Source organism: Lepisosteus oculatus, chromosome 7 (genome assembly GCF_040954835.1).
Source record: "Lepisosteus oculatus isolate fLepOcu1 chromosome 7, fLepOcu1.hap2, whole genome shotgun sequence".
Lineage (NCBI taxonomy): Eukaryota > Metazoa > Chordata > Actinopteri > Semionotiformes > Lepisosteidae > Lepisosteus > Lepisosteus oculatus.
The window spans coordinates 17,088,175-17,104,058 of record NC_090702.1 but is presented as its reverse complement, the minus strand read 5'-3'; the positions used below and the strand labels follow the sequence as shown (position 1 = coordinate 17,104,058).

At 37.3% G+C, this 15,884-nt stretch overlaps 1 protein-coding gene across 2 annotated transcripts in view; it reads right to left on the bottom strand.

Annotated features, from left to right (window-relative positions):
- Positions 1–15,884, bottom strand: part of LOC102682847 (solute carrier family 23 member 2) — a 57,683-nt gene that overhangs the window by 32,997 nt on the left and 8,802 nt on the right. For both annotated transcript variants that reach the window (XM_015352758.2, XM_015352757.2), the window contains 6 exons: positions 11,490–11,642; positions 10,396–10,553; positions 9,818–9,980; positions 5,101–5,282; positions 3,909–4,026; positions 2,580–2,736 (listed from right to left, as the gene is read on the bottom strand). In XM_015352758.2, the coding sequence (XP_015208244.1) occupies positions 2,580–2,736; positions 3,909–4,026; positions 5,101–5,282; positions 9,818–9,980; positions 10,396–10,553; positions 11,490–11,642 (931 nt within the window). The remainder of the gene's footprint in view (positions 1–2,579; positions 2,737–3,908; positions 4,027–5,100; positions 5,283–9,817; positions 9,981–10,395; positions 10,554–11,489; positions 11,643–15,884) is intronic.

Below are 15,884 nucleotides of genomic sequence, written 5' to 3'. Positions count from 1 at the left end.
GAATATACAAACTCCACACAGGTAGCATAAGAAATCTATAATTGAAACAGGGGCCTCAGAGCTTCCCAGCAGTAATGTTTACCACTGTGCCTCTGTGTTGTCAAGACGAAACATAGTACATTCTACAGATCAGCTTTTTGTATTAACCAGGATTATCAACAAGGGGTGTACACTGAAAGACAGAGGTTAATAGCATGTGTGGCGATTAAAGTATATTTCTTTTGATAGTATATAAAATTTAAACAAAAAAGACAAGAAATCTTACTACTGTTAACTAGAGTTCCCTGATCCCCAGTTTGTTTACAACCCAGCAAGTAAAAGAAAGAAAACAGTTATAAGGGAAAATTTGAAAAATAGCTATCTATAATTGTATGGACAGTTTAGGAATTGTCTGCAATTCATGCTTATTAACTGAGCTATGTGGGTAGAGAACTGCTCTGAAACGTGCCAGCAACCAACTGCAAAAATGCACTTTTCCACTCTGCTGTTACATTCTTCAGTATGCATAGTACCTCAGCCATACAGAAGAGTGAGAATATCATGCTTTGTGGAGCAGTTAAAGAATTTAGGAACATGGATATTTCCCAGTTTTGAGAAGTACTGTATGGTGCCAGGATTTTCAGATATGGCGGAAGTTGCCACAGGATTCTTAAAGTAGCAGTCAAGAGAATGGAGTTATTTTGTTATATAGTTTTTTAATATGCTTACTTTTTTAAAGAGCATGGTATTTTAATATACAGTATTAACACATTTCCATATTCGCTGCAGATGCTTAGATGATTGCATTAGCTCTGTGACCACTTCAAGGTTTTTAAATATTTACACCTTAATTATTTATTTTTTGTTAGAACCATCAAATTTGGACAAGTTTTAATTGTGTATTTTTCATTCCTCAGCTCGCAGCTACCATCCACGGGACCACACACAGGGACGAATGAGGAAATGTAAGACGACTCTTCTATCAATCCCACATTCAAGGCGTTCCAATTATTTAATGTTTGACATTTATGTCAAGATCATTATGCTCTACTGCAAATAGGATAACATATCTTCATCTTTTTTAAAGATTTAACTATAAAAATTATATTCAGTTCTTAGTATACACTGATAAATTCACTGACCCCCCCCCCCTCCCAGATATCTTCAGATTCTTTCCATTATCTACTGAAAAATGTTAACTAATTTTTAATTAATTCATTAATTTAGTATCTAAATATTAAATAGGAATGACAAACAAATAAATCACCAAGCCTAGGAAATTATATTAAGCAAATTAACCTTATTAAAATACCAATAATGCGGTGAATAAAAATTACTCAAATCAGTGGTTGTAGGGAGGGTAAGTGTGGTGAACTCGCACCATGTGTTTAATTTTAAATCAGTTAAAGCTGTCTGCATCGTCAGCCTTTGCTGGATCTATACGCAGAGAGAGGGGTTAGATGAGACTATTGACATTTGGAATGAAAGGGGAATTCCCAGCAAGATTTCATCTGGGCAAATACCATTAACAGGGGAAAACAATTCACCTTATTGCAACTTGTCAGGGAAACTATTTAATAGGTTTGAGACTCCTTGCAACAGATGTGTGAAACCAGAAAAAAAAGCATATTACAAAAGTGATGAAATAGTTATTTGTCTCATCTAGCTTTATATGTTGCCAGCAGCTGAATTATCAAATAATCTCATCCAGTCGTCTATTAACTGGAAGCAGACAATGTAACGATCAGTACTTTCCGGACCCTATGTGGACGACACAATCCAAAGAAGTGGGGAAACACTGGGAAAACGTCATGCAGGAATACGGGGCTGAAAACAGGGGGGCGTGTCCAAAGTGTGCTGGTGCACGGGGGAGGTGTGGCCGAGGCAAACAATCCAAAAGCGTAATCCTTAGAGGGTATCCAAAAACACAAGAGTAAGTCCAGCCAGGAGATCCATCAAAACAAGGAATTAAAAACCATGAACCGGGTTGGAACCGGCGGAGTAGGAGCAGGAACAGAGGATAAAACATTAACGGGACCAGGCGCTTCCAGGTCCCGGACTCGCAGGATGAGCGTCATCGCCTGGCTTTTAAGGTGGGCTGGGAATAGGGATCAGGTGCACAGAATTAAGTCTAAAGTGATAGGGCTGGAGCACCCTTAAGGAGGGGGGACTATAATCGTGACAGACAAGTACTGTTTTATCAAATTCTTTCCACAGTTCAGGAATTTTAAAATATTATTTAACTGTTAAGACAGATATAATAACTTTACTTACAAAGAATAAATATATATCCTATGTAAATAAAATAAATATTTACCTCATGTCGAGTTCTGAGAATCCCTGATTTATTTATTAAATTGTTTTTATTCAACTGAGCTGTTTCCTTATGGATTATAAAGCCTTATAATTTCAGCATGTGCCATAAAGAACTATATCATATATTAGATATCTGAAAATAAGTTTCTTTCTATTCTGGATTTACGGTTACTGTTCCCTGTGTTCTGCATATGAGTTTATGAAAACTCTGAATCAGCTTCCATATCCTGTCAAAACAGGCTTGATGTGATGATAGTGTTCAGTGGAACTATGATGAAACTTACCTGGATAAGGAACATGAAACCATGGAGCACTTCTAACAGCATCGAGATTGATATCAGTCCGTGCAGTGTAGCCATAGTCACCAAGCTTTGAGGGCAGTGCATCAAAGTATGTCAGTAGAAAACAAATAACCCACGACCCACACATTCCAAACAAAACCTGTATTACAGAAATACAGAAGTACCATCAGAACAAATTAAACAACTTGAAATTTCTAAAAAGCAAATGCATCTTATTACATTTTTTGTGTACTGCTATCAGTTTGCTAGATATATCTAACATCAGACACATTTTGTAGGAACACCAAATGCAACACTTTCCCAAAAGCTTGGAGACTGTGACCCAGTGTAGCAGGATAATATTAAAACATTCTGATAAATAAGAAGGCACTGTTGTATTTAAAGGACAGTATAGTTGCCCAGTGGTTAGCACTGCTGTATTGCTGCACTGGTGCCTTAGGTTCAATTTGTGTAGAGCGTGTATGTTCTCCCTGTGTTTGTATGAGTTTCTGGCAGGTGCTCTGGTTTCCTCCCACAGTCCAAAGACATGCTAGTAGGTTAACTGGATTCTGGTAAAATTGTTTCTGGTGTGACAGCATGTGTCTGCCCTATGAAGGACACAGTTTCAATCCAGGGTGTACAGTATTTTCTCTTCATTTCTGAGAAAATGTGGTGTTTAATGTTTGAGCATTCAACATTAGAAAGCAAAATCAATCCCATATCACATTCAATTACTGACAATGAATATGGTGTCCAAAAGTGGGTACTAAGGCATTTAGCCTCTTTGTAGGCTGCATGGAAAACTCTGGCTATGGTGGATATTTGTCTAAGTTGATTATTGACATGGTCTGCATTGAAGTGTCTCTTTTAGATTTCTACTTGATATAGCTAAAGGTGCATGGGTTTGATCATTTTTCCAAAGTGCCCCTAACTGTTTTTTTAACATCTAAAACAGAGGAGGTCACAGTAGATGTCATCCATTCTTAAGCCAATTTCATGCCCTACATTTTTCCAGCCACTGGGAGACTAGAATTGACAGCTGGTATTCCTGAGCTCTAGAGAGCATAACCACAAAGCACAGTGTCCATGTCTTTTCTCATTGACAACTAGGGCTAATCTACTGTATATACTGTAACTGAAGGAGTGCAACCCTCCAAGACCTCAAGTGAATATCATTGGCCTATAGGGAGCTAACTCTTGTAATAAAGCTGGGTCCGTTAATAAACATGACATTTGAGATGCAAAATTAACTGAGCTTTCCACATGACATGTCAGTTTTTTGTTAAAAAGCCACTAAATTCAACTGGCAGATAAAGTGGTAAAAACACTCACTGAAAAAAGCTTGAAAAGAGGGTATCGGATAATTTTCCATTTCCTCTCTGTGTAGGCAAATATGGGGACGTTCACATTACTTAGATACTGAGAAAAAAGGAGAATGAGGCTCACAGTCCTGTTTAGATGACAAAATAGTTTTTAGTATACAGATCAAAGATAAATGGCTTTATGATGGTTCTTAGTTTGATTTATGTTTAATTAAACAATTTAAATGACAACAAGGAAAAATGGATTAATGAGGATTCCTGTGAAATCATCAGAATGAAACTGAGAACAGTGCTGTAATTTGATTTATTGTGCTGTTTATGTAGAATTATGGTAAATATGTTTTCAAGTATCTTTAAAACCTTAAGAAAACTTTTAAGTCATTGTATATTTCTAAACAGTTAATTTAAACAAACTACACTTGTACTATAGCACATTCTAGTTAGAGTAAGGGTTTAAATAGTTTATCATTATTACCATAATATTAATTAAAAGGATATGTACATTATCTTAACACTGATGAGGCTTATACAGTATGCCTGAAAGTTATATTTTTTAAAAATATATTGAGCAAAAATGTTCAAAACAAAATATTGGGAAACAGCCTTTTTTACAAAAGGTATGAGTTGTTTTTATCATGTACAGAGTACTTAGAAAACGTTTTGAAAATGGTTACGTTTTGTCTTTGTAGGAGGTCCACACAGAAATGTAGCTCAGGGGATTAAAACCAAACATTATGGTCAATAAAAATAAAGAACAAAATCTTAAAAAATGTTCATTATGTATAATTGTGAACTGGAAATTGCTTATAACCACTGCAAGTTCCACTACTTTTAGGCTCAAAGGTGATGAGTTTGGCCTCCAGAGGTTCTTGATTCTCTGAAAAAGCTACAAAGTGTTTTACCCGGAATACAGATGTAATAGTTTGAAATTAAAAGGCTTGCAAGAAAAACTGTATATGCTGCATATGACAAATATCAATTTACTTGAACGCAAGCCACTGTCACCTCATTTTTAGAGGAGTAAAATCTCTGTATTATCAAGGTTATGAATTAGAAAAGAGCATATTTAATATAATTCCCAGTTGTAGATTCAATTTCACAGATGTCAGGAGATTGCCAAGGATAGGACAACATATAGTTTATACTTAAAAGTAAAAAAAACAAAGAAAAAAAAATATGTGAAATAACAGATTGATACTTACAAGGCAGCAATTCCCCAATGGCCCCCAGATTTCTTCCCAGCCTCAATGAAAAGTGAAAGTCCAATGAGGTTTATGGTTGGTGCAATAGCTAGAGGACCAATAAACCTAACAAGAAACCCAATGAGGCCTGACACTCCCAGCAAGACCTGGAGCAAGGAAACTATAAGAATAGCTCCTTGAATCTGTAAAAGGCAAAATTTTCCCTTAAAGATTTACTGGCATCTGGTGAAAAGCAAGTGTAAACAAGGGCAAACATATCTCATTTCAAGCAGCACATTCATCTGCATTATTTTTATAAAAATTATAAATGAATTAAATAATTTATCATCATTATTGGATGACTAATGAATCAAGCTAATATAAATGCAATAGCCAAATGTATCAAAACCGTTGATGAGCTGTAATTAAAAGTTATTTCAGCATGAAATGTACACTCACTTTCTGTTTTTTTGAGAAACAAATTAACTAAATACTTGTAAGACTTTCAATATACAGTATATAAAAAGAACATCTGCAACAAACAGTTTATACAGTGCCTTGCGAAAGTATTCGGCCCCCTTGAACTTTTCAACCTTTTGCCACATTTCAGGCTTCAAACATAAAGATATAAATTTTTTATTTTATGTGAAGAATCACCAACAAGTGGGACACAATTGTGAAGTGGAACGAAATCTATTGGATTTTTGAAACTTTTTTAACTAATAAAAAAATGAAAAGTGGGGCATGCAAAATTATTCGGCCCCCTTGCGTTAATACTTTGTAGAGCCACCTTTTGCTGCGATTACAGCTGCAAGTCGCTTGGGGTATGTCTCTATCAGTTTTGCACATCGAGAGACTGAAATTCTTGCCCATTCTTCCTTGCAAAACAGCTCGAGCTCAGTGAGGTTGGATGGAGAGCGTTTGTGAACAGCAGTGTTCAGCTCTTTCCACAGATTCTCGATTGGATTCAGGTCTGGACTTTGACTTGGCCATTCAAACACCTGGATATGTTTATTTGTGAACCATTCCTTTGTAGATTTTGCTGTATGTTTGGGATCATTGTCTTGTTGGAAGATAAATCTCCGTCCCAGTTTCAGGTCTTTTGCAGACTCCAACAGGTTTTCATCCAGAATGGTCCTGTATTTGGCTGCATCCATCTTCCCCTCAATTTTAACCATCTTCCCTGTCCCTGCTGAAGAAAAGCAGGCCCAAACCATGATGCTGCCACCACCATGTTTGACAGTGGGGATGGTGTGTTGAGGGTGATGAGCTGTGTTGCTTTTACGCCAAACATATCGTTTTGCATTGTGGCCAAAAAGTTCGATTTTGGTTTCATCTGACCAGAGCACCTTCTTCCACATGTTTGGGGTGTCTCCCAGGTGGCTTGTGGCAAACTTTAGACGAGACTTTTTATGGATATCTTTGAGAAATGGCTTTCTTCTTGCCACTCTTCCATAAAGGCCAGATTTGTGCAGTGTAAGACTGATTGTTGTCCTATGGACAGACTCTCCCACCTCAGCTGTAGTTCTCTGCAGTTCATCCAGAGTGATCATGGGCCTCTTGGCTGCATCTCTGATCAGTCTTCTACTTGTCTGAGCTGAAAGTTTAGAGGGACGGCCAGGTCTTGGTAGATTTGCAGTGGTCTGATACTCCTTCCATTTCAAGATGATCGCTTGCACAGTGCTCCTTGGGATGTTTGAAGCTTGGGAAATCTTTTTGTATCCAAATCCGGCTTTAAACTTCTCCACAACAGTATTACGGACCTGCCTGGTGTGTTCCTTGGTCTTCATGATGCTCTCTGCGCTTTCAACAGAACCTTGAGACTATCACAGAGCAGGTGCATTTATACAGAGACTTGATTACACACAGGTGGATTCTATTTATCACCATCAGTCATTTAGGACAACATTGGATCATTCAGAGATCCTCGCTGAACTTCTGGAGTGAGTTTGCTGCACTGAAAGTAAAGGGGCCGAATAATTTTGCACGCCCCACTTTTCATTTTTTTATTAGTTAAAAAAGTTTCAAAAATCCAATAGATTTCGTTCCACTTCACAATTGTGTCCCACTTGTTGGTGATTCTTCACATAAAATAAAAATTTTATATCTTTATGTTTGAAGCCTGAAATGTGGCAAAAGGTTGAAAAGTTCAAGGGGGCCGAATACTTTCGCAAGGCACTGTATCTAAATGTATGGTGTTGAAATGCATTCGCACCCCAACAATAAGTATTTTGTGAAGCTTGCATTGGCTTTATTTGAGAAGGTGCTGTCAGTAGCCTCTTATATGTTCTTAAAATGCCAATGAGGATATTTGACCACCACTGAATGCAGAATGTTAGCAGACTGAAATACCTAAACAAAGTACTGTACATGCTTTTTCACCTCATACTATAAATATTCTATGAGAAAATACGCCCATCAAGAGAGCACTGACTTTATGCTCTGTTAATGACCACCTGGTGGTCATTGTGACACTCTATTTTGACACTCTATTTTAATAAAACATTCAGGTGAACTTTATAATTCCTTCGTTGTAACAAGGACTCTAGGACCCAAAGATGTAAGCCACCCTTAAAACATTATAAATCCATTCTTTATTCTTTTAGAATGTATTCTTTGTCAACATTACTGTACCTTCACTTTTCTTTTCTTATCATGCTCCTGTTGAGACTGTCCAAAACCTCAATTTGTGTTTTATTTAATAATACTCTATACCATTTCATTTGGGAGTACATTAGTTGCTTTTAGATGAATTTATGTCGCTTACTACTATATTCCCTTGGAACCTTGCCACATACCACATAATTATTAACTCAGCTTCAAAAGTCAGTAAGATCCGTTGCCTGATCACCACCATCAGGGACAGAGGACTGAGCATTTTGTACATTACCAGTACTGCTCACTAGCCGGGTCAGATCATGATTTCAGTGAAGTGGATCATTCTCCAGATTTGAAAATGACAGTGTTTTCATGGTGAAATTTGCTAAAGAAGGGTTGTAGAGAAATTTCCTATGAAAAGTCTCAATTAAGTTGTGTGTCAGATGGGATCTTGTCTCTTATGAAATTATCGGCCATTAGAAAAAACAAAAAGTACAACATTTTCTTTATGAATCTGCTTCTGGATCTAATACCTGATTGAGGCAAAGGCCCTAAGGAACATAAAATGAAATTTTGCTCCCACAGAAAAAAAAGATAAATAATGTAAGGCTTTGTGTTTTCTGTCCTCCCAAGCACATCAGTTTCATACCATCATAAGTAGGACCCGGAGATCCAGAAACCAGTCAGCAGGCAGCAGTTCTTGTTGGCGCAAATAGGGTCCTTCAATAATACCAATAACATGGAGGGTAACACTAAGGCTGCAACCATTGGGTCAATGGACAGGAAGCCAGTGAGATTTGCTGCTTCTACTCCTTACTTAACTGTTTGACACAAGAGCACCAATTCAGTCTTTCAGCTATGAAAGGCACCCAGTAGGAGTGCACTCAATAAGACTGCTGCTCCATCCTGAAGATGGGAAATTGGTTACAGTTTTCTTCATGGCCGGCCAGCCCCACTCTGAAAGGCACCATCATGCAAGGAGCACCAAGGCTCAGTATCCTCCGGTCTTTCACCTCCCAACCTTCCCTATGTCATCTACCATAGAAGCATCATCCAGGGCAGAGGGAACAGAACCAGTCATGAATATCATGTCCAGGGCAGAGACTCATATGACTCCTGAGAGGGAACTTCCCTCTCAGTTGCCGCAGAAGCCTGCCCACCTGTGAAATAAGACTCCTCCAGTATCCAGACAGTGGATCCATAACGTTGTGAAAGTATCAGATGCCTAAAAACATTATAGGATTACATTTTATCTGGATATGTTAAATTCCCATATGATTTAATATGACTTAATTCCCAAAAGTAAAAAAATCTTGATGTACAGGACACCTGAAAATATTTTTGCTAAATTAACATTGAGTTACAGTTTATGAAACCTTGGATTATTTTAATGCAGGCTTTATTTAAAACCCTGAGCAGTGGATGCAATTTGGAATACTTCTTAATCACAAATCCTAATCTTCAAGAACCCCTCTTACACCTTGTTTTCCTGTTTAAACATGTTTGAGGAGTGTCCAGATATGGTTATGTTTTGGAAACATTTTATCTTTGACCATTTTATCTCTGTATTTCCTGTTAGAATCAATTGACCTTGACCTGTCTTGACATCATTCGCATGGAATTATCATCTACTTAGTCTGTGGGAGGGAAGATACACAGTGGAGGCTTAAAGTGCTGCTGCTGCCTTATTAAATAGTGCTTATATTGAACCTGCAAAATGTTTTTACCACCAATAGTAAAAGTACCACCAATGTCTGAAGGAAAGGAGAGTAGAAGGAAAGTGGAGTTGTTGCTTTTTTAAAATAATTTCTTCTGCTTTGAGAAGTAAGAACTATAATTAGAAGTATAATTAGGAATAATTGTGGAAGCTACTCTATATTGAAACAACAGAAAACCAAAGATACTTCCAGGCAATACTGACAAACATTGCAGCTCTATAGTAAAAATAAGAAAACCACATGTAACTATTTAAATATAAAATGTCAATATAATCAGTAATAAGTAATTGTAGCAAGCATCTTTTCCAAAACTCTGATATGATTTATTAACAGAAAATGTAACTCATGAAGGATAATCACCGAATATGAATCCAAGAAATGCAATTTATATAACACACAACCAAATGAGGAAAGAAATTCACCTCACGCAGGCGGGATTTCCATATTTCATCTCCGTGTATCTGTGAAGCATTTGTTTTGTTCACGAACCCTTCATTCATATCAGGACATCTCCATTTGGGCAAAGCAAGAATTGCCAAGGTAGGAGTAACAAAACTAAATGTTCCTCCTTGAAGAATAGGCAATCTATATAATGCAAATTTACAAAATACAGATATACAAATCAGCTTTAATCTTGTACTGTGAATCTAAGGTCAGTCAGGCTGCACCAAAAGTGAACACAATGACTGTAATCTGTATAAACTTACTTGCCAAACTGATGGCATACCTGATTGTTATCAGCAGTGACTCTTTTATTTTATTTTTATTTTTGATTGTGGACTGTATTTAATAATACAAGATAGTTTTGGGAAATCAAATTCCCTATATTTTTTAAAAATATCAACACTTCTGAAACTCCAAGTGCATTTAGATATTTTTAAAGCCGTTATAAAAAAACTTAAGCCAGTAAAATGATTTTCTTTTATGGTAGTATCTATTATTAATTTATTAAGTTTAACATGCAGAAGAAGAATAGTACAACAAAATAAACATGTAATACCTGGTTCCAAAGGTCGTCTGAAGCAGCGTGCTCAAACCAGAAACAAAGAATATGGTACTGATGAGTTGGCTTTTAGCTGCATTATTATCTCCAATGCACATAGGTTCAGCCAGAATGAGTGGAATAGCAATTATGCCACCAAATGCTAGGATATAATGCTGTGAAAAAAATAGAACATAACTTGTTAGATTTCTTTGAACAAGCAACACCAGTAATAGATGCATAAAGGCAATGTGATATGGTGTATTTAGATTTTTAGAATGCCTTTGATAAAGTTCCTCATAAAAGATGAATTCTCAAATTGCAGAAAGTAGGTATTCGAGGGAAATGAGTGTGTTTAGATTGAGAATTGTTTGAAATATAAAAAAGAAAGTAGACAGTAGATAAGGGGTGAATACTCAAACTTATATACTTCTTTAGCCAAAAGGGAGATGGGGAGATGGGAATATAGAACAAATTTCCAAGTGTGCTTTTGAAATTGATAACCTGGTTTCATTCAAGAAGCAGCTGGATGAGATCTATGGATCAATTAGCTACTACAGCATCTACCAATCAGTCTAAATGGACCGAATGGCCTTCTCTATTTTGTAACCCTTCTTTCATTCTTCCATCACCTTGACAAAGTCATGACAAAAAACACTAAAAGCACCACCACTGCTCATCAGATCAGGGATTGTCTGTGACGGTAGTTGGCAGAGCCAATGTAACAACTATCTTTAAGAATCTTTTATCTGGAAAGGAACACATTAAAAGAAATTGTGGGACCAGTAGCCATGGGCATCAGTCGTTTGGTTTATTAGATATATGGTTGATTAGATATACGTCCAAAGATATACTGGTAGGTAAATTGGCTTATGGGAAAACTGGCCATGGTGTGAGTGTTTTATATCACTGTGTTTGTGTCTATGTGCCTTGCGGCATCCTGTCCAGGGTGTATCTTACCATAACTACTTTTTGGAGTAACAAAGAAAACAGTCTTGTTTCTAATATATGAAGTCAAAAAATATATTATATAACCTACAGTATATAATAACACTCAACAATATATAAACATGAATTCAATATAATGTATATGAAATAAAATTATATAGTACCTGGAAACCAAGCAAAGCACAAAGGTACCATGGTGGCCTATCATTTATGGTGTATATAAGATCCACAGTTGGTTGGTTTTCAAATGTTTCTTCATTTTCTGTGCTGGTTTCACCAATCACAATCGTCTCTGGCTGGAAATTTTGGTCTGCACTCTGTAAAAGCAAAACATTAGAATGAGTTCTGCAGCATTGTAGCATATATCTATAATATATCTTAGAATATGTAATACTCACGCAGCACATCTTCCATGTGACATCTCTGTGTACAAAGTTAAGGATAAGGATGTATCTTTCCATGATCTCTTCATAGCATATAGGTCTAAAGATTGTGATTGCTTCATTTCTTGGAGTGTTTTATGATTTTTATGTGTTTTGTTTGGTCATCTTTTAACTTAGAATTTGCTCAAATTGCTTAGATCCTGACCTGTTTTGATCAAGTTTGGATCCACTTCCTTGTACAGTATCTTCTTTCTTTAGATGTCTCAAACATGTTAACTTGAAAATATGCAAGAAACAATGTTTATCATCTGAACCTTTTTATGTTTTTTTTTTCAGTTTTTCTTATTACAAATCCAGTTGGAACTGATGTATGAAAGGGAATGTATATGGACTGTGATTCCAGTACATTCACAACTCTTTTATGTAATATGCAATAATGCAATATGGAACAACAGGGTAATTATACAGTATATATACTCGAGAATTTATACTTAAAATATACATAAGTATGGCGCCTCAATCGCCAGCCACGGTGTGCTGCTCTTACGTGTTTTGATTGTTTTTGTGTGTTCAAGTTGTATGTGGAGAATCAAACAGAATAATCGTTACAAGAAAAGAACTTATCAGCATCAGTGATTCCATTCCGCATAATGTAAGTTTTAATTTGTTCCCTTCATTTGACATTTTTGATATTTTAATCAAGGGGTCTAAAGTTCTGTCCCAAGTTCCATGACTCAGGAAGTGGGGCAAGCGAGGGGGTATGCTTTTGTTGGAGAGGTAAGCGAATGCCTCTCCTCGGGATCATCCTCAGAAAACCACTGCTCTCTGAAAAACAAGCTGGACAAATTTAGGCTCCTGATCAAGACAAAAAAGGATTTCCACCTTTCATTTGTTTTCTGTTTTTTCGGAGACATGGCTCAATGAGCTGATCCCGGACAGTGCGTTGCAGGTGTCAGGTTTCCAATTCTGTAGAGCGGACTGGGAATCAGAGTTACTAGGGAAATCTAGAGGAGGGGGAATTTTCTTCTATATAAATGAAGGCTAGTGTAAGGATGTAACAGTGTTACTAATATTGTGCTCTTGCGATCTGGAATCACTTATTATTAATAATAATATTTAATCACTTATTATTTTATTCCCCTGGTGAATTTGTCTCTTTTATTCTGATAGGCGTATATATTCCTCCACAAGTTTGTGTGCGTGAGGAGCAGCAAAAACTGGCAGATCAGACAATCAGGATGGAATGAATACATCAGGATTCTCTTCTTATAATATTGGGGGACCTTAACAAAGCAAACCTGACTCAGGAACTCCTTAAATATAGACAGCACATTACGTGCACTACCAGGAATAAGAGTACAGTTAGATCATAGCTACAGTACACAACAATAAAAGACTCATACTGCTCCATTCCACATGCAACTCTGGGACATTCCGATCATGTGGTGGCTGTTTTTATACCGTTATATAAACAAAAACTAAAATTTGCTAAACCTACTGCTATTAATGTTAAGGAATGGACCAGTGGAGCCATAGTAGAGCTACAGAGTTGTTTAGAATGTATAGACTGGGACATTTTTAAAAATGCAGCATACCGTATATCGGTTTTTGTGAGAACAGTTGTACCCCCACTGTAGAAACCAAAAGATTTGAGCCAGAAGCGTTTGTTCATCAAAGCCAGGCTTTATTGTATGCATACAAGGAACCACAATAAGGACCATAGTAGTTATAGTAGTAATAGTAGCTCAAAGGGGATAGGGCTCTACACAGCTTATATATACTTTTCTCTACACCCTCCCCCTCCTGTCTTTGAGGCAGCTTTCTCAAGAAACTCCAGGACTAAGAAAGCACTTAAAACATTCCTTTCTTATAAGGTGTTTAGTATAAACATTCCCCATAAGGGATTTTAGTACAGAAGATGGGAGTTCAGTACAGGGAGGGAGAAGCATCTGTCCTAAGGCAAGCATGAAGGTTAGATGTTTAGCATGTGAATTCAGTAGGAGTTCACAGCTCCTACAACTATATGGGTACTGAGTAAAATACAGATCCTGCTAGCAGGCTCCATGACCACAAAGACTTGATTTAGATATAATAATGACAAGCCCTGGTCTACATCGGAACTTAGGCAGCTTTGGCGGGAAAAAGAGGAAGCTTATAGAAGTGGGGATAAAAATCTATACAACGTAGCTAAATACAAACTGGAAAAGGGAATCAGAGCTGCCAAACAGAGGTTCTCTGAAAGGCTGGAAAACCAGTTTTCAGCCAATAACCCATCTAAAGTGTGGAAAAGCCTGCAAGACATTACCAACTACAAGAGCAGGAAACCCCCACACACACAGTCTGCAGATGACCCCCAATTACCAAACAGGCTCAACGAGTTCTATTGTAGATTTGAAAGACAGAATAGCTGTCTGAGTATTTCAACCTTTACATACAAACTCCAAAAATTAGCCTCATATATTTACCCAGTATCCCACTCCAAGAGCCCCCCCTCCCGCACTGGAGCAAGGAACAAGACGTAATTAAACTTAAAAAAAAAACAGAAAACCAGGAAGGCTCCTGGCCCATTAGGCTTCTGCTTCATTAAAGTGCCGATCAACTAGCACCACTTTTTACAGTGCTGCCTTTTAAAGTTCCACTATTGTACCTATTCTGAAGAAGTACCAGATTAAGGATCTACTGTATATGATTACAGATTGGTTGCACTGGCATTTGTATTCATGAAAACCTTTGAAAGGCTCCTGCTAGCCCACATTAAAAGCACAGATTGCCTGCTTGACCCCTTGCAGTTTGCTTATAGAGCCAATAGATCTGTGGATGATGCAGTTAATATGGGCTTGCACTACTTACTTCAACATCTGGACCACCCAAAGAGCTATGCCAGGATTTAATTGGTGGATTTCAGCTCTGCCTTTAACACTATTATTCCAGAGTTCCTACAGGCTTAACTGTCCTGGCTGACCATGCCAGAGCCATCCGTCAGTGAATTACAAATTTCCTGACAGACAGAAAACAGCTTTTGAGGCTGGGTAAGTATATGTCAAACACAAAAACCCTCTGTATAGGAGCATCACAGGGTTGTATACTCTATCCTCTGCTTTTTTCCCTATATATCAATGACTGCACCTCAAATACCTCCTCTGTGAAGCTCCTCAAGTTTGCAGATGATATGCACTTCTCTTCACCTCTCTCAACTTCACACCATCTGGGTTTTGTTCTCCCATGCATCTGTTGCCAATTTTCTTCTCTCTCTCACACCTGAAGAAAGCTTCACAGCTGAAATGTCGTGTTTATTTTCTTATGTTTTCAGCATGGAATTATCCTTTACTTGTTTCTTTGCAGTTTACACATGCTGACGCAGTTACCTACTGCACTTGAACTATTTCAAAATATTAGTCTGCTTCTGGAACATTGACAATTCTCAGAGGTAGTTTATTGTTGAAGTACACCTGTTTTGTAACACTTTATGTTCTTTCTTCATAGAGATTGGACAAAAGGTTGTGTTTGCTTGAGACAATAGCCTATGAAAAATTCCTGAAAAGGGAACTGGAATCCCAATTTCACAGTCCAGTCATTAATCTTGGTAACAAAATAAATTAATTGATATTATCGAAACATTTTGCAAATTTCAAATTAAGTGCAAAACCATTAACTTTTTGACTGTATAGTACTGTATAGTTGCCATGTTGTTGCAAACAGATGAGAAGAATCTTGTCTTGCCACAGGCGAGAGCAAGAATTTGTGTGAATTGTGATGTGTGCTCACCTTTCCTGCTCACTTGTTGCTGTAAGCAAATAATAAACATGGTCTCTTAATACACTATCCTAATACAATAATAAACATAAGTACTTTTTTTAAACTCAGATGTGTGCCTTAAACAATTGCTCAATTTATTTTGCTGTTCCGAACATAATGTGTGCACACATAACATAAAATCAGCAAAAATATGGTATGATATGGCCAGCAGCCATATCACTCTGCAACTCACAACAGGCAACCCACTGAAGCTAAGCAGGTGTGCACCTGGTCAGTACTTGGATGAGAGACCTCCTGGGAATAACTAAGAATGCTGCTGGAAGAGGTGTTAGTGGGGCCAGCAGGGGGCACTCACCCTGTGGTCCATGTGGGTCCTAATGCCCCAGTATAGTGACGGTGACACTATACTGTAAACAGGTG